At 36.0% G+C, this 20,321-nt stretch overlaps 1 protein-coding gene across 1 annotated transcript in view; it reads left to right on the top strand.

Annotated features, from left to right (window-relative positions):
- COP1 (COP1 E3 ubiquitin ligase) overlaps positions 1 to 19,422 on the top strand; it is a 250,901-nt gene extending 231,479 nt beyond the window's left edge. The window contains exons 19-20 of the mRNA XM_059146878.1: positions 15,352 to 15,396; positions 17,455 to 19,422. Of these exons, the coding sequence (XP_059002861.1) occupies positions 15,352 to 15,396; positions 17,455 to 17,472 (63 nt within the window). The 3' untranslated portion in view covers positions 17,473 to 19,422. The remainder of the gene's footprint in view (positions 1 to 15,351; positions 15,397 to 17,454) is intronic.
- Positions 19,423 to 20,321: the final 899 nt, after the last annotated feature.

Genomic DNA, 20,321 nt, shown 5'->3' on the forward strand with positions numbered 1-20,321 from the left:
TGAAGGATTTAAATTGACGTACAGTTTTAACTTAGTGGACACCTTAAGAAGAAAATTCAGTGACTATAGAACAAACTGTTGAAGACCGACTACTTTCATTAATTTTTACTAGCTATCTCAACTGCATCTCTTCATTTAGAAGACAAATGTGAACAGTATTTCAGTGTACTTTACATTTGCCATGTCACTAATCGTGTTCCATCACTTGAAGGGAAGACTCAGTCTTAAAAATCGTATGTCTTAACTTTGTTTTTCTCCCAATAAAATCTTCAGAGTCCTTCTCTTCCTTAGTTTTATAACACAGACCATAAAGTTGCTTTGGGGGGAAAAATGTTTCAGAATTTTTTGAGATCCTTATTTGTCAAGACTGTGCTTTTAAACATGTAGGAGGCAGGGAGGCATGTGTCATTTATCGCTTCATAGGGCCTTAGGTTTATGATTAAGAGTACTAAAGTCAGGTTGTCAGATTTGTATTCATACTGGCACTTAATACTAGCAATGATGGTTGTCAGATTTGTATTCATACTGGCACTTAATACTAGCAATGATGCTTTAGGCAAGTTAATCACCTTTGTGTGGCTCTGTTTTCTCTTTTTTGATATCAGAATAATAGTATCTTCCATGTAATATTGTGGAACCAAATAAGAAAATATATGGAAAGTATCGGGATAGGTGAGAAACTCAAGGCTAATGACCAGGCAATAAACAATAAATGTTGCTATCATCATCTTCAGCATTTTCTACACTTACGCATATAACTGGACAACCTGCACTTGCTTTTAATTCATTAGATTTAATCTAATACATTTAATAATTAATATATATCTTAAAATATATAAATATATAAATAATTAATACATCTCCCAATATATAAAATACATTCCTTTTTTAAAAAAGATTTTATTTATTTATTTGACAGACTGAGAGAGAGAGTACAAGCAGTAGGGAGGAGTAGAGGTAGAGGTAGAAGGAGAAGCAGACTCCCCACTGAGCAGGGAGCCCAATGTAGGGCTCCATCCCAGGACCCTGAGATCATGATCTGAGATGAAGGCAGACACTTAACCAACTGAGCCACCCAGGCGCCCCATAAAATTCATTCCTAAATATATGACATCTATTTAGATGGTTTATAACCCAATATAAATATTTATAAAGGGAAAGTATTGACCCTAGGTAGGGAGAAATTACTTCTAATTGGGAGAATTGTGGAAGACTTTATGAAAATACTGGCTCTTGTGCTGGGCTTCATAAAAACATGCAGGGTTTTAGAAGGCCTAAGACAGAGGTAAAAAACATGCCTGGACAGAAGACCATAAACCAGTATCTTTTTAGTAACATCCAGGCATTATATCCTAAGTGCCATCTTAATTCAAAGTCATCACCATAAAAATGTATATACATATGTTTGGCCTCTGTTTGCAAATGAAGTTAAGGTTCAGAGACATTAACTGATTTACTCAAGATACAACTAAATAAGGAATAGTAGAGTTAGAGTTTGAATTCAGCTCTGCCTGGCTCCAAAACCCACATTCTTTTAGCTACACTGCCTTCAGGCTGGAGAGCAGTGTGAACAAAGGTATAGATGAGAGAAACTATAATTTCAGAAACTTCTAATAGAGTAGTCTAACTAAGAAGTGGGGTAGAAACTCTGTTGGGAAATGGGAGAGGTTCCAGATGACATAGTCTTGAATGCCATACTGAAAAAAGAAATGTGGACTTTCTTATGTAGGCATTAGTAAGTTCCTAAAGTCCACTGTCCAGGGAGATGAAATTACCATGTGATCATATTTTTATAGCAATGTGTAGAGTACATTATACTGAGAGACGATTAGAAGTGGTCCCATTAGGTAGGTTATTAAATAATCAGTACTTTTTTTTCTGTATTCAGTTTCCTTTTAAAAATGTTAAAGTTAACCTCACATATGACAAACATGTTTATTTTAGCATTTCAGTATATTGGGGCACTTAGGTAGCTCAGTTGGTTAAGCGTCTGATTCTGGGTTTCAGCTTAGGTCATGAACTCAGGGTCATGAAATCGAGCCCCATGTTGGGCTCTGTGCTCAGCAGGGAGTCTGCTGGAGATTCTCCATCTCCCTCTGCCCCCCATCCCCAACCCCCTACTGCTCACGCTGTCTCTCAAAAAAAAATTATCATCACCATAAAAGTGTTTCAGTATATTTGCTTATGAAAAACAGTTTTGGGGTACTTGCCTGGCTCAGTCAGTAGAGTGTAGAACTCTTGTTCGCGGGGTTGTGGGTTCAAACCCCATGTTGGGCTTGGAGCCTACTTAAAAAATCTAAACTTTTGAAGTATGCTTGAGGATACAGAAATTGTCTCCCACCTACTGGCATACAAACTTTTTTTTTTTCCTTTTTGTAATTTTACTTGCTTAACTCAATAGATGTGGATTTAAGAGTTTTATTAAGGCATACGATTAAAGACAGTGACTAAGTGGCGTGGGGAATGTGGGAGGGGAGTGAAACATCACTGAGGGAATACAACACTATTAGGAAAAAAGGAATTCTGTCTTTTCCTTGCCATTGACTCCTTGCTATCCATAAATAAAATCCTAACTCTGGTATGAGAAAATAGTTTACATTTTTACTTCAACCTATTATTCTAATCTTCAGCTAATATACAAATTGACTCATAATTTATCATCACCCCAAACACTGTTTTCCCTTCAAACTTAAAGCATTTGCATAACCATGTCCCTTTGTCTAAAATATCTTCTGTCTGTTCTTATGAGAAATTTCAACTGTTACTTTTTCATGTTTCATTTGTGGTCTTATGTATGAAGGCTTTCTTATCTCTTCCAGATACAGGATCACTTCCTTCTTGCTTCCTCAGTTGCCCCTGTGAACTCTGTCTTTCTCATAATAATATAGTAATTTTCTATTTCAAAGTCTGTTTCCCCCCTACTCCATAATCTCAAGATCAGACATCATATCTTACTCATCTTCAGAACTCCAGTACCTAGCAGAATACCTGGCACATAATATCTGCCCTAATGATAAATGGATGGATAGCAATAGATGAATAAAATGACATGAAATTAATAAACTTTATACAGAAGCCACTATCATGATATGAAAGTGCTGTGATAATGGACATTTGTTCTTTCTGTGGAAACAGTTTGGAGAGAGTTAACCTTATCACCTTGGAGATTAGGGAAAGCTTTTTTTTCAGAAGCTTCTATAAAAGCCAGGTTCTAAAGACTGAGTTAGCTCCAGGAACTTGTGCAAAGGCCCTTAATGCTACAGACTTGAACTTCAGGTGGAGTTGCTTTTGAGATCACCAAGTCATTTAATGTCAAATCCAAAAACCCATTACTAATAAACAGTCCTTTCATCTTCTCATGATTTTTGACAGTTTGGCTACCTTCTTTTTCTTAAACTCTTACCTGGAACTATAAGCAACTTTCCCTTGGGGTGCCTGGGTGTCTCAGTCGGCTAAGCATCTGACTTTGAATTTTGGCTCTGGACATGATCCTCAGGGTTGTGAGATTGAGACCCGGGTTGGGCTCTGTGCTTAGTGGGGAGCGTGGTTAAGATTTTTTCTCTCTCCCTCTGCCCACCCCCACTCTCTCTTCCCAAAAAAAAAAAAAAAAAAGGCAGATGCAACGACTTTCCCCTAAAACCACTCACTCATAAGCTGCATATTCTTTGCCAGATATTTATATGTGTGTCTTAATAACAACTCTGTTAGTTCCCTTCCCTTCCCTTTGTTAGTTCTGTTAGCTCAGTTTTATTTTATTTTTGAGAAGACTGAGATTTAGAGAGGTTACATAACTTGTCCATGATAATGATAATGTAGTTTGGAAGTGTGAGACCACTGAACTTAAGTGTGACTCCAGTGAATGTTTATTCCACTTTGCTACTGGCTTATCTGTACAGTGTATTTTTGTCCACATGTTTTGTTAATTTGATTTTTAAGAATATGGATTGTCTTACATAGATCCATTTCATCCTGGGGGCCAGTTAATAATATGTCCAGAAATAAAGAAGTGACCTCTGTGGAATTGCTTTTCCTGTAAGAGAAACCTAGAGACTTCTCTTAGGTGATCAAGGGGCTTAGAATTGAATATAAAATATGGTTTGTCACTTTAACAAGGATGAAATCCCAAGTTTAAAGTAGGGTTATTTGTTACCTGAAACTCCAACAAGGTAGGGAGAGAGTAGAATCACCAGGTAGAAAAAAGATTCTTTTACATCCTGAGATAACCCTGAAGACTGGCTTGATCTGCCATGCAGTTGAAGTTCACAGTAACGATGCAAAGTTTTTCTGGAAAGATTTCACTTCTGATCACAGTAGTTACTTCAGGTACTCAGAAAAGGGGAGTGAGAGATACTTTTCTCCTATTCTTTGTACTGTTTGAATTTTTGCCACATATGTATATCACCAGTTGAAGTAAACCAATAAATATTAAAAAGAAAGAAAGGTGTCACAGTGACCTCTGAGGAATGGGATGTTATTGTCTCCATTTTTCTTTTAATCCAGCAGCTTATTAACTTCCTTACTAATTTTAATTATCAATTTCTAGATTCCTGGAATATTCTATGTGCATAATAATATGATCCACAAGTAATGAAAGTTTAGTTTTTACTTTCCCAATTTTATACCTAATTTTTATTCATTTTAATGTAATGTTGAAGGGAAGTGATGATACCTGGCATTTTCATCTTTTTACTCACAAAAGGGAAAACTTTTGAATATATAAGATTTTTGTAGAAACCTTATAAGGAAGTTTCTTTCAATTTTCAGCTTGCACAGAGTTCTCACCATAAATGAAGCTGGAGTATATTGCTTTCTTTTGTACCTATTGAAGATGATTTAATAATTATCTTTTAAATATTGAGTGATATTTTTTTCTAATCTTTAATCAATTGTACCTCATTGGAATAAGCCCAACTTGGTCAAGATGTATTATTCATATATATTATTAAAATTGACCTGCTGCTATTCCATTTGGGATTTTTTCATCTATTTTCATGAAAAACATTGGTCTAGAATCTTCCTTTCTTTTATTGTTCTTGTCACATTTTGATTTCATAATTATGTTAAGTTTCATGAAAAAAATTAAGCAGTCTCCTGTGGACAAATATGTGATATTAAAAGTACTCTATTCTTGAATATTTGACTGAGCTTGTAGATAAAGCCATGTAAGCCTGAGGTAGAGAAAAGTTTTTGACAGTTGACTTTTTTTTTTAATGCCTTTCAGATGATTCATGTTTTCTTTGTCTTCTTGCTCATTTGCGGTCAGTTTTTTGTAAGAATTTTTATACGTGGTTTAAGTATTCAAATTTGTTAACAAAGTTTTTTATTTCCATTTTTTCGTACAAAATTACTCATTCTGAGAGCAGGAGTCAGTTCAACGTAATGCTTAACATTTGGGAAAAATTAAGTAAGAAAAGGGCTATATTCTGATTTTTGTTTAATGATTATCTTCCTTTGTTATAAATGTTTATCATCATGAGTACCAAGACTTACACATAAAACCACTTTTGTTTTATGGGAGTCCATGAAGATAATATGTCTGTCCATTTATTCAGGTGTTCTTTGATATCTTTCAACATTGTTTAATATTTTCAACATGCAGATCTTAATATATTTTAAGCTTGTCCCTAAGTAGTTCATGTTTCTGATGCCATTGTAAATGGTATCTTTTAAAAATCCATTTGCTGGGACGCCGGGGTGTCTCAGTTGGTTGAGCGAGCAGCTGCCTTCGGCTCAGGTCATAATCCCGGCATTTTGGGATCGAGTCCTACATTGGGCTCCTTGCTCAGGAGGGAGCCTACTTCTCCCTCTGCCTCTACCTACCACTCTGTCTGCCTGTGCTTGGGTGTTCTCTAACAAATAAATAAATAAATAGAATAAAAAATAAAAAATCCATTTGCTAATTATTCATCATTTTTAATTTATAGAAATATATTGATTTTGATACAATGACATATCTGACAATGCTGCTAGATCAGGTTATTAGTTTTAGTAGCTTTTTTTAAGATTTATTATGCTTTTCTACATAGGCAATCATGTCATTTACAAATAAAGATAATTTTACTGCTTCCTTTCTCATCTGTTTGTTTTTTCTTTCTTTTTCTTGACTGTTACATGGGGTAGGACCTCTAATAGAAGTGGTAAAAGCAAACATCCTTCCCTTGCCCCTCCAGTCTGGAAGAGAAAGAGTTCAGTATTTCACCATTAAGTGTGATGTTAGCTTAAAGTTTTTCATAGGAATTCCTTATAACCTTGAGGGATTTCCTTTCTGTTCTTCATTTGGTAGGTGCTAGGAGTTCTTTTTATGAATAAGTTTTAAATTCTGTCATATTAAATTCTTTGTCAATTATGATTATGTGATTTCCCGTTCTGTTTAAAATGGTGAATTACATTCATTTTTTTTTTTAATGTTAAGCCAACTAGAATATCTTGATAAATCCTAGATAGACATGATGCATTATTCTTTGTATGTGGCAAAATTCTGCTTATTTTGTTAAGGGTTAAATCTGTTTGTGAAGGCATTTGGTCTGCATTTTTTTTTTATAATGTCTTTCTGTGACTTTGTCTAATAAACTGAGTTTGGAAGTGTTCCTTTCTCCTGTTATTCTGACTTTATCTTTCTTTATCTTTCTTCTCGGAATTTGCATCTTTCATAGAATTTATACATTTAATTGCCTGTCAATTTTCTTGGCATAAAGTTGTCTATATTTATTCTCTATCCTTTTTAATAACTGTAGGATAATCCCCTCATTCATTCCTGATATTGTTAATTTACCTTTATCTTTTTTTTAATCAATTTATTTCAATTTTATTTTTAATAATTTTTACCTATTTTTTACCTTATTTTATTGATTTCTGCTTTTTATTATTATCATGTTTATACTTATGTCTAATTTGCTTTTTATCCTTTTCTTAAGCTATACCTTAATACATTATTGATGTTAAACCTTTCTGCTTTATTATTACAGGCATTTAGAGAGATAATTTTCTAAGTGCTATTTGTGACTAGTTATACAAATTTTGAATGTTGTGTGTGTGTGTGTGTGTGTTTAAGATTGATTTATTTATTTGTCAGAGAGTGAGAGAGCAAGAGCACACAAGCAGGGTGAGCAGCAGGCAGAGAGAAAAGCAGGCTTCACACTGAGCAGAGAGCCCCATGTGGGACTTGATCCCAAGACCCTGAAATCATGACCTGAGCCAAAGCAGACATGTAACTAACTGAGCCACCCAGGCATCCCAATAGGTTGTGTTTTTAGTATCTTTTAGTTCAATATAGTTTTTCAAACCTTGGGGGTTCTTATTTGAGCCCCGTTTTTTTTAAATCTTCAAATATTTAGGGATTTTTTCAGGTGTCTGTTACTGTTTTTGAGTTTGGTTCTGTTTGGTCAGAGAACATACTTGCATAATTTCAGTCTTTCTTAAGTGTATTGAGATTTGTTTTAATGGTCTGGCACATTGTCTTGGTGAATAGTTCACATGCACTTGAAAAGAATGTATACTTTTTGCCATTTAAGTGAGATTTATGTAAATGTTAATTTGCTCAGTTTATTTTGTTAATATTATTCAAGGCTTTTATGTCTTTGATTTATATCTGCTTATTCTTTAAGTTATTGACTGGAGAGTATTGAAGTCTCCAAACACAAATATGGACTTGTCTGTTCCATTCAATTCCATCAGTTTTGCTTTGTGTATTTTGACACTCAGTTTTAAATAAATATGCATTTAGGATTTTATAAAATTAATTATAATTAATTATAAAATATCTCTTCTTATCCTTGGCCATATTCTTTGTCCTAAAGTCTACTTTTTTTGATATTAATAGAGGCATTCCAGCTTTTTTAAAAAAAGATTTTATTTATTTGACAGAGAGATCACAGGTAGGCAGAGAAGCAAGCAGAGGGGGCGGGGAAGCAGGCTCCCTGCTGAGCAGAGAGCCTGATGTGGGGCTCGATCCCAGGACCCTGAGACTATGAGCCGAGCTGAAGGCAGAGGCTTAACCCACTGAGCCACCCAGGTGCCCTGGCTTTTTTTTTTTTTTTTTTTTTTTAAAGATTTATATATATATTTGAAGAGAGAATGCACGTTCATGCACAAATGGAGGAGGGGCAGGGACAAGCGTAAAGAGGGAGAGAATCTTTTTTAAGCAGACTCTGGATGGGGTACAGAGCCCAACACAGGGCTTACTCTCACAACCCTGAGATCATGCATGACCTGAGCAGAAACCAAGAGTTGGATGCTTAATCCACTGTACCACCCAGATGCCCGGGCCATTCCAGCTTTCTTAGGATTAATACTTGCATAGTGTATTTCCCTTCCTTTTACTTTGTATCTTTGTTTTTTAAAATTAAAAGACTTTAAGTGTTTTATGGACAGCATAGAGTTGGTCTTGCTGTTTTATCAAGTCTTAACAGTCTCTGCCTTTTCATTGTAGTATTTACACCATTTACATTTTCTTATCAGTAACATTGGCTATTTGTCTACCATCTTGCTATTTGTTTTCTGTTTATTCTATGTGTTCTATTTCCCCATGTTCTTCATTTCCTTTCCTTTCTTTTTAAATTATTTTTATAATTCATCTTATCTACTAGCTTATCAGCCTATACTAATTCTTTTTTAGTGGTTTCTCTAAGGTTCGTGATATTCCTATTAAACTTACCAAGATCTGTCTTCAGATTACAACCCTTTATGCATTATGGAAGAATGTTAACAGTAATATACTTCTATTTCCCTATTTTATCTTGTGCACTTTTGCTATCATATGTGTTACTTCTTTTTATTTTATAATAACCATAATACGTTGTTAATTATTTTTGCTTTAAATGGAAAATTATCTGTTAAGAAAATTAAAAACAAGAGAGCAAGTATCTTTTATATTTACCCACATAATAACAATTTACAGCACCCTTCATCTTTTTGTTTAGATCTGAATTTTCATGTGGTATAAGAACTTTCTTTAACAGTTTCTTATAGTGCAGTTCTGCTATCTCAGCTGTAGTTTTTTTGAAAATAATCTTTTACTTTTGAATAATATTTCTAGGTTGACAGTTTTCTTCTTTCATTACCTTAAAGATACTGTTTTATTGCCTTGTATTGCTTCTGATGACAAATTGGTGATGTTGTTCCTATATGTAATGTCTGTTTCTCCTCTGGCAGTTTCTAAGATTTTCTCTTTCTTACACGTTTTTAGCAGTTTATCATGTGCCATGATGTAGTGGTATTTGTGGGTACTTTGTGGTTTTTAGATTTGGAAAATTTTTAACTTTGGATCTTCGTATACTTTTTCTGACTCCTCCTCTATTTGAGATTCCAGTTACATATTTGCTAGATTGTGTGTTGTCTTATGGTCACACAAATGCTTTTTTTGTTTGTTTGTTTGTTTTTACTCTTCCCAGTCTTTCTCTTCTGCTTCCATTTCTGTTTTCTTTTTCCCATGTCAAATTTGTTGATGTTTTAGTCTCCACTGTTTCATCCATTGCTATGTCCATCCTTTGAAATTTTCATTTGGGATAACAGTACTTCTCAGGTGGAGAAATTCCATTTGGTCTTTATAATTATGGGTTCCATTTCTCTTAGTAAGTTCATTGTTTCCTTTAAATACTTGAGTATAGTTCTGTCTGCATTATAAATCCTCGTTTTGTTGCTTCTATTATCTTTATCATTTGGGATCTATTTTGCTCATTGATTTTTCTTTTTCCTCCTGAGTCATACATTTTGCCTCTTGAATGCTGTACATTGTAATTTCTTCATTGTTGAGTGTCTGGATTTTGTTGAATGTTTTTAAGAGTCTTAAAGTTTGGGGGTGTTTGGCTGGCTCAGTCAGTGGAGCGTGTGACTCTTGATCCCAGGGTTGTTAGTTCAAGTCCCACATTGGGTACAGAGATTACTTAAAAACAGGGTTTTTAAAAAAATAAGTTATAAAAAGAAAAGAGTATTAATGTTTGGGTTTTTAAAAAGGATTTTTATTTATTTATTAGAGAGGACATGTGTGGAGGTGGGTAAGTTGCAGAGGGAGAGGGAGAAACAAACTCCCCACTGAGCAAGGAGCCTGGCATGGGGCTCTATCCCAGGACCCTGAGATCATGACCTTTGCCAAAGGTAGACGCTTAACCCACCGAGCCTTTTGGGCACCCTAAAGTTGTCTTGATAGAAAGTTGTTTTGGGGGATAAACTTGATTTTTTTTACTCGTTTTTAAGTTGTATTAGAGTGACTCTAGAGTAGCCGTCAGCAAACTTTTTCTTAAAGAACCACATTGCAAATATTTTAGGCTTTGCAGGCCATGCAGTCTCTGCTGCAGTTCCTTGATTCTGCTCCTCTAGTGCAGGAGCAGCCATAGACAGTATATAATCAAATTATCACAGCTACGTTCCATTAAGACTGAAATACCAAAGACAGGCATTAGGCTAGATTTGGCCAATAAGTGATAGTTTGCTGATCCCTGGTCTAGAGAAACATTTACTTTAAGGCTAATTTAGTCTTCCTAACAAGACACGGCCCATTTGGGTACTCTGCTGAATGTTGTAGATGTTCAGGGAGGTTTCTTCACTGTGGCTGCTCAAAGCTCAAACATCCCCTAATTCCATGTGAAGTCTGGCATTTGATAATGTTATTATAGATTGTCAATAGTTGTACTTCCCCTGTTCATTGTTATTTTGCTGGCCTTGTTTAGTTTAATCCTGTTTATATGTAGTTTATTATAACAACATACAATCAAGGAGACAGACCCCCATGCAGATTCCTGGAGTGCTGCTTTTACTTTCTCCTGTGGTACTTGGCCCTACAAACTCCAGCTGCAGTACAGATATTCTGAACTTGTTCCTGTCTCCTCAGCTTAGTAAGTCTGCTATGGTCTGCTTGTGTATTCCTGTTTGAATTCCCCTTCTTGCTTTGCGGTTTGGAAGTTGCCTCCAAGCAGAAAGCCAGGGTAATTAGAGGACTCACCTTCTTATAAGGATCATAGTTCGATACGGCCTGTTACCCAACGTAGTCTTAAATATTTTGTTCGGTTTTCTAGTTGCTTATAGCAGGACAGAAGATCCATTCTGTTTATTCTGTCCAAGCCAGAAATGGGTTATTTTTTAACATATTCATTTCTTTCTCTCTTTTTTTTTTAAAGATTTTATTTACTTATTTGTCAGAGAGAGAAAGAGAGTGCGCGCACAAGCAGGCAGAGGCAGAGAGAGAAGTCGGCTCCCCTCTGAGCAAGGAGCCCGGTGTGGGACTCGATTCCAGGACCCTGGGATCATGACCTGAGCTGAAGGCAGGCGCTTAACCGACTGAGCCACCCAGGCCTCCCCACCATATTAATTTCTATAGTAAAATTATTTCACATTCAGAATCATTTCTGTCGGTCTCTAAGAATAAATCCTCCAATTGCAAACTAAGCGAGCTTGCTCAGAGTTGTAACATACTAGTTATAATGGCACTTTTTGTAGGCAAGCTAGCAAAGAGAAAATTGTTCCAGTAGATGCTAGTTTTGTTTCAGTATACCTTAGTGTAGTATCAATGGCTTCAAGCAAGTTGGTATTATGTTTGTGTATATGTCTTCTATTTTTATAAAAGACTTACTGCTCTTTTTTCCATTATTTTTTAAAAATCTCTCTGTATTAAGAAAATAGTAGATACATGATTAGCTTAACCCTGAGCATAGTTTTGCAGCAAAACTGCCATTTTTTTTTTCCAGTTTGTCTAAACTGCCAGTTTTTAAGGGAGAGAGGAAAAACATAATGAGACTTACTGGCTGGCATTTTTATTTTATTTAGCAAGTAAAAGCAGCCCATTGAGCCAGAACTTATGTACATTAAGGCTGTGGCGGACTTTAGCTACAGCTAAGAATTACCAGTGATTCAAAATGTAAACAAGAATCATTAAAAAACTGTAGTAATAATCTTGTGCTTGTCACTTCTATACCTCTATGCTAAAGTAAAATACCTGGTTTTATTTTTCTAATGCATGCAAAAGTTAATTTATCTTATGCTAATATTTGGCTAAAAGACACTTTAACCCTAAATCCCTTTAAAAGTTCATGGTCTTGGGGTACCTGGGTGGCTCAGTGGGTTAAGGCCTCTGCCCTCGGCTCAGGTCGTGGTCCCAGGGTTCTGGGATCAAGCCCCGCTGAGCAGGGAGCCTGCTTCCTCCTCTCTCTCTCTCTGCCTGCCTCTCTGCTTGCTTGTGATCTCTGTCTGGCAAATAAATAAATAAAATCTTTAAAAAAAAAAGTTCATGGTCTTGGGACACCTAGATGGCTCAGTCAGTTAAACAGCTGACTCTTTTGATTTCGGTTCAGGTCATGGTCTCAGGGTCTTAGGATAAGGCCCTGTGTTGGGCTCCCCACTCAGCAAGGAGTCTGCTTGAGGATTCTCTCTCCCTTTGCCTCTGCCCCTCCTCATCCATTTCCACACCCGCTCTGGCATGCACTCACTCTCTCTGTCTCTCTCTCTCTAAAATAGATCTTTGTAAAAAATAAAAGTTCATAGTCTATACAGGGAGGAGCATACTGAGATGTAAAGCTATTTTTCTTTCATTGTTTGTTACTTTGGATAGTTTTGAGTATTTCTAAGAAATTGGGACACCTGTCACCTATATATGAGTCCCCCCCAAAAAAACAATGCCAGCTGGACAGGTGTGTTGACTTATTTGTAAATGAAATGTGTATTTCCACAAGAAAAGATGTAGAGTTAACCCTTTGGTAGCATGTAATATGGTACCATCTTTAAGGCCATAATAGTCCTGAGGTTAGATACAGTATTATTCATTTCGGAGAGCTATCAGATATCTTCCTTCTTGGGTTTAGCTTAGTAATTGTGTAAACCTCAAGCTCCTCTTATGTGATAATCTAACTAGATTAGATTCTCTTATTAAGAGAATTTATTAAGTCCAGTTTTTCATACTGTATGATAATATACCATGCTTTTCTAAGCTTTCCTTCCACCAAGAATTAGAACTATGAATTATAGAGTTCATAAAATCTGTAACTGGTAGAGGTCGGTCCCTCTTCCGGGGATTGAGCCCTTATCTCCACCAGCTTTCTCCACCTTCTTCCTTTGTATTACAGGTGACTACGACCAAAGTAGCAGAGAGAGTGCCTTAGGCTATAAATTCTCACCACCCTGACATTGTTCCCACAGCAGAGGGAGCAGTTCTCAGTGACTGAAACATCAAATGATGGGCGGCAGTTGCCTTCCTAGATACTGGAGTCATTCCTCAAGCAGAAATTAGATTGATCATTGCTATTTGTAGCTTCAGTCCTGGATGGTATTCACAGACGAATCATTTCTGGGTCCACTGGTGACAGTTGTGATGTCACATAGCTTGTTTAAAATTCTTTCTAGAAAGAAATCCGCATGGTACCATACCATGCTTCTTTTGTTTTCTGAGGCAGGCATAGAAATTCTGCCTTTTGACCAGCTCAGAGTGAGTTATTATATTGCCTAATGATACTCCAAATTCTCTCCAACCAGCTTCTTCATTCGGGTAGCTACAAGAGTAAATAAATCTCAAATTTATCTCTGTCTCCTCACCCCCCCTTCTCAGTCCTATATGGAAGTATTAATTCTACACTCATTTGGTCCAGAAGTAGCCTGTAATTCCCCAAAGTAAAATATTGAAACTAATTCTATAGTGGGTACTCTATTACTTGTGTTACTGTTTTCAAAAATACAGGTGCTGATTTAAGGGAAAACCTCAGCCAGGAACGTATCAGTTTAGGGGAAGAAAGAGTTTTCCTTAACTCTCTTAGGGGCCCTGACTGGATCTAAAAACTATACAAGACAGATTGACAGGAGAAAACCATACAAATTATCTAATAGAAGTTTTACATATTGTCAGAACCTTCATAAGGAAATGGCGACCCAAATAAACAGACCTTTGTATTTTATGCCAGGTGTGATGAAGAGTGGGTAGTGGTGTAGAAATGTGGATAGATTAAGGAATATGAGGTAATTGTTGAAAGTTGGGAGAAACTTAGCAAGTTCTATTTGTTAAGATTCTTCTTGGAATCATTTTGTCTTTGGAGATAAGGATGCTTCTTTATTCTGGGAATAGGGAAAGCACCTCTCACATGAGGGTTTTATGACCTGTTTCAGGGGAAAAGGAGAGAGTGAGTGGGAGGTCAGGGTTCTGCTCCTGCTTCTGCTGTTTTCTCAGACTCCTTCAGCTTAAAATATTCAGATATGTCAAGGTACCATATTTTGGGCTGTTTCCTGAACCCCATCATCAGTGATTCCCATGCTCAACCCCATAAAAAACATCCTTGTGTTACTTTGTTATACTGCTATGACCATTGATGTTACCATTGACTACATCCAGGAATACTCGGATTCCCAAAATTTGGGGGATAGTGGAAAAAATTATTTATTTTCTCTTACACCATTAGCAATCAGATGAGCATTATTTTGAGTCACTTTATTAGGAATCAAAGGAAAATTTAAAAAATAGGAATGTATAAGTTTGTAGAGCACAGATGTCTTATATGAAGAAACTTAAGTTTAACTCATATTGGCTTTCCTGGCATACGGGTCAATTTCTTTCTTTCTCTTTCTCACTTTGTTTTGAAGCCTGTAGGATATTCAGGCAGATCCTATCTTTGAGGTTTGACCACTTTATCTGTTTCTCATAGGTATTATTTGGACTTGGTCTTTTCCATCAGCCATGTGGCCTCTGTCTCAGATTGAATCTGTTTACCCCCTTTTTGCAGACTTTCCATTCCTTTTCCCACCCTTCCTACTCTTTAGAGAAATGTTTTCCCCTCCAAGGCTTAGATATGTTAAATAGCTAAATTCTGTTGAAGTAATCACCAAAGTTATTAAAATGCATATACCGAATGATTGAATAATTAAAAGGAAACATAGCCTTTCTACTGCCAGATGAATAGTCACTTTTTTGGGAGGGGGGGTGGTTTCCTGATACCAGATAGCTCCCCAAAGAGATTATGCCAGAGATGTTGACAACATTTATATCAATTGTATCAATTGTTTCATGAGAGAAAGGGAATGAAGAGAGAGTTTTCTGTGGAAAGGATTAAAATAACTTTGTTTTTCTCAAATTACTCTTTTTTTTTTTTCATTTTATTTCAACCTTTGTTTCTCTTATTTTCCTTCCAGTGGTAATCTGTTTTTCTTTACATTTGAAATTTTCCTACTCTATTTTCAATTTTATTTTTCTTCAAACTTAATCCTCAAAATTTGGGATTTTCTGTTTAAAATCGGTAGTTAAAACATGTTAAAGTTGGTTCTCCACTTTAGATTCTGTTGATGTCTGGGGTGAAATGAGAAATGAAAAATGAAAGGAAATTATTCTCTTGGACTGTCCTCCAGGAAATCCTTCTCTATACATTAAAAGTTCTTACTCTTTTCTAGGAATCCAATGTGCTGATTGCTGCTAACAGTCAGGGTACAATTAAGGTAAGCCATACATCTTCATTTTAAATTCAGATCTGTTTTTAGACTCTAACAGACTATAACATGGAAATGCAGAGCTGTACTAAATCTTAGAGATCATTCCAAGTCATGGTCTCTGTCCATGTAAAATGGCTTTGAGGGGAGGTTTATATGAACATCAGATAGATTGATAGCTGGTCAGAATGAAAAATGAATGAAGACTGTAAGTATTCACTGTGGGCCAAGCACTGCTACTTCTGTTATGCAGGTGTGTTCAGTGGACAAAATCCAAGATAAAGCATGGGATGCTTAGACATACACCAGATTTAAAAATCTCTGGTCTTATTTTATTCTTCTTTTCCTCGTGTTTATCTTCCTTTTCTTCCCTGACAAGTAGGGTTTTCCTCAGTTGCCAAGGGAAGAAAAGGTATTTTAGTATTTCACTGAAAATTGATCATGTGATCATGTAATTTGGAAATTTAAATGTCTCTTGGCATACAGTCACAAATTTTTTATACATAGCTTTCCACACACGTTTCTTTATAGTTAGGAGCTTATGGAATTAATAATGTTTTCTGATTATACTATTGGATATTTAGCACTTGAGCATGACACACTAGATCAATCCTGAGCTGAGCAGGGAACTTCTTAAACAAAACACCATTTGGGGTAATGGTTTTAGTACATGAGTTTGATTAGCACTAATTCTGTGGGTGCCTGTTCTTTCTACATATTCTCTGCTGACAGAGAAGTATCAGGAAGTGGTCTTTTAAAAATGATGTTTATTTATTTCTTCTGCCACTTAGCATTAATTTTACTGTGGCTTCCTTCCACTCATCCCAAGTGGAGAATGACCCAGCAACCAAGGGAGCAAACCTAAACCTAACACATTGTCCTATGGAAATGAATTAAGTAAACTCAAAGCAGAACTGCACCGTTAGCTGGTTAAACTGATTTACATGTATACTCCTTTTTCTTCAGCTAGTTTATTTGGAAAGCCTCACTAGAGAGCCATGGACAACTTGAATGAAAGCCAGACTTTTGAACTGATTGGTGTTATGTTCTGGAATCTCAAGAAAGATGGTAGAAGGTCTTGGAATCTCTATTTTACATGGCTTTCTGCTGTCTCTCAGTTTTTCTTTATTCTCGTAGCGAGGCATGTCTTGAAAAAGCTGCACCTTATTCTTCAGCAAGTTTGGACTTAATTGAGATTGCTAATGTATCTACAGAAAGCTCAAAACTACACATGTACTTACAGAACCTCAGTGACAACTCAAGGTTTTGTTCAGTGGCATTGACCTCTTTTATTAAATCGGCTACTTGCCAAATATAAAGACAAAAAGCATCCTGGAAGCACAGGTACAAGTTAAGCCTTAGCACAGCAGGAGGGGAAAAGTTGCTCCTTTAGTTCTTTGCCACCTAGAATTGCAGTCTCCATATAACATAATCCTTTTGACAGTGTCTTACTGTCCTCAGCTTCTGTGTCCTTTCTTAGACATTCTTCAACTATTTTATAACTGATCATTGCTGTTGCTGCTTGTTTTTACTTTTAGCAGTATGACAACTTTCTCATATGACAAGATATGACTTGAACTTTAATAACTACCACAATACCTTGACATCAGATGATTGACTAAAAAATGAATGAAGCACTAGGAAAAGGCGAGATTTTAGGTCCTGTATGTTTTTGATTGCTATAAACTCTTTATCAGTGGAAGAAATAAATAGATTAAAATCCTGAGCAGCAATACTTAAAATTTTCTTTAGAATATGGTAAGCTATAAACATAAGTTCAAAACCATTCTATCACCCGGTTCATTTATCTGTATGTTTTATGTAAGTTAAAGGCTCCCTAGTTAACTGTGGAGCTAACTAATCTGAAAGAGTTCATGCAACTGTTGAATTGAAAGGAAGGAAGGATCAATGTCTAATCCCTTCTAATTCTTTAGCATTTTAGCAGTTAGGAAAAGTTTTCTTGATATGGTTCTCCATTTACAGTACAGTAAAGATTCATTAAACTTTCCATATTTCAGAATGATTATATCAAACTGATCCTTTTTTCCTTGTTTTCCCCCTGATTAGGTGCTGGAGTTGGTATGAAGGGTTTACTCAAGTTAAATTGTGTTTGATCCTGCTGAAATACATCTGCAGCTGACAATGAGAGAAGACAGAAACTGTCCTGTAATGTCTCTCCCCAAAGTCATCATGGGTTTTGGATTTGTTTTGAGTATTTTTTTTTTCCTTTTCTTTTCTCCTTCATGACCTTTGGGACATTGGGACTACCCAGTGAACTCTCCACCATCAATGTAACTCTATGGACTTTGCTGCTGTTGGTGGTGTGGTTATCTAATTTTTGTGATAGGGAAAGAAATTCTTTTGAATAAAAATAAATAACAAAAAAATAATAAAAGTTTCTTGAGCCACAGCTGAGCTGCGAAAGTCTTTGTCAAAGATGGCAACAGATAATCTTTTCAAGAAGTCACACACATGAACTATGAATCATTTGTAAGGTCCTTATTTCCCAACCTCTTTGGAAATTCTGCATATCAACATAAATGCAAAGATAGCTGGATTCCCTTGCAGGGAATGTAATGTTTATAGTAGGTGGGAAAATTAGTTAACTTTACCTTACATATTCATTCTGTGACCAGATTTATATCATCAACGAATACCGTACTTCAGTCCCTCTGGGTCTGGCCAGGGATCTAACATTTGACCAGTTGAGACCACATTCACACAGAAAGTAAATGGCTGGCTTAGTTGGTAGAGCATGTGACCAGGGTCATGAGTTCAAGCCCCAAGTTGGGTGCAGAAATTATGTTAATTAATTAATTAATTTTTTTTTAAAAATGGGAAAGGAATATCAGTCTGTGACAGCTGTTGTCTTTGCCTTTGCAATGTTGCCTAGACATACTTTAAGCCCTAAATGTAGACAAACTACCTTCAGTTTGTTAAATCGTAGCTATCAGATAGTTTTAGATATTAGTACCATCCTCAGCTGGACATCCTTAGCTGTCAACCCTAACTTTGAGCAGGGGTTAACAAACTTTCTGGAAAGGGGGCCAGATAGCCTATTTTAGGCTTTGAAGATCATGTGGTGTCTGCTATAATTATGCAGCTCTGCCACTGAAGCAGGAAAATATCCACAGACTTAGCAGGAAAAGAATTTGAAGCCCAATTTCCCCAATTACCAAGCCATATAATATCTTAGACTGTCTAGTTAATTTTATGTTGTTTTTAATTTGTAAAAAGGAATAAATTAGTAGTTTGAGTAGCAGGTCAAGCAAAAGTATTGTGAAGTGTGTGAGCACTTTTTAGAAAAAGATAAAAACAGAATTATAACCCACACATATTTTATAAAAACGGATGCATGGAGAAGCTTGGTATGGACAAATACATGAATGGTAAGGGTAATTGGAATATCCCACCGCATCCCTCTACACTCAAAATTACTGGGTTCTCATTTCATTATCTGAAACCTTCAGGTCAAATGCATTTTGGAATTTAGAACTTTTTGAATTTTAGAAAAGTAATAAAGTACATATACTGTATATTACATAACACCATCCAACAGGGTCTGGAGCAACACTCTGTTATCAAGTACATTAATATTTGTAGCAAAATGTATGAATGTTCACATTATATGAGATTAATAAGGTTTAAAAATAGTCTTGTATCAATTCAGACAATTTTTCCCACCAAATGAGTTTGCCTCAAACTTAGGTGAAATTTTCAGTTTGCAGAGAGCTTCACGACAATTATATCTTACTCATTTTGGGGAGTGAAGCACCTGATAAACTTTTGGACTCAGTTTTGAAAGGAAAGGTCACTATCATTCAAAAATTATACCTGTCAGCCAGAACAGTGTTAGGCATCCTTCATTTCTAAGATGAATGAATGACCTTTTGCAAAGATGCAGAAAGAATATTCAAATGTAGATTCTTGACTTAAAGAACTTAAGCAGATATGTCCAGAAAATCATCGAAATGGGAAGCAAAGAATTAACGCCTCTTTGAATGCATTTAAATAAAAGATTACTATGGTTTTTAATTTGGTCTTTTTTTTTAATGTTTTATTTCAAGCTGTCAACATTGTAAGGTCATGTTAATTTCCATATGTGTGGAAGGATACAGTAAGTTACCTTTATTAGTTATCAAAGGGACTCAACTTTTTTAATTTATTTTTTATTTTCAGCATAACAGTATTCATTATTTTTGCACTACACCCAGTGCACCATGCAATCCGTGCCCTCTATAATACCCACCACCTGGTACCCCGACCTCGCACCCCCCCCCCGCCCCTTTAAGATTGTTTTTCAGAGTCCATAGTCTCTCATGATTCACCTCCTCTTCCAATTTCCCCCAACTCCCTTTTCCTCTCTAACTCCCCATGTCCTCCATGCTATTTGTTATGCTCCACAAATAAGTGAAACCATATGATAATCGACTCTCTCTGCTTGACTTATTTCATTCACTCAGCATAATCTCTTCCAGTCCCGTCCATGTTGCTACAAAAGTTGGGTATTCAAAGGGACTCAACTTTTAAATAAATTGTTATTTTTAAAAGGCAGTGCTTTACTTAAATTTGTGTTTTTAACTTTTTCTTATAAATAGTGAGAAATCATTTTTAAATTTTTTTAGTCAAAATTTTAATTTTTTATAAACATATATTTTTATCCCCAGGGGTACAGGTCTGTGAATCGCCAGGTTTACACACTTCACAGCACTCACCATAGCACATACCATCCCCAATGTCCATAGCCCCACTCCCCTTTTCCCAACTCCCCTCCCCCCAGCAACACTCAGTTTGTTTTGTGAGATTAAGAGTCACTTATGGTTTGTTTCCCTCCCAATCCCACCTTGTCTCATTTATTCTTCTACTCCCTTAACCCCCCTTGTTGCATCTCCACTTCCTCATATCAGGGAGATCATATGATAGTTGTCTTTCTC

The sequence above is a fragment of the Mustela lutreola genome, chromosome 14, assembly GCF_030435805.1.
Source record: "Mustela lutreola isolate mMusLut2 chromosome 14, mMusLut2.pri, whole genome shotgun sequence".
Lineage (NCBI taxonomy): Eukaryota > Metazoa > Chordata > Mammalia > Carnivora > Mustelidae > Mustela > Mustela lutreola.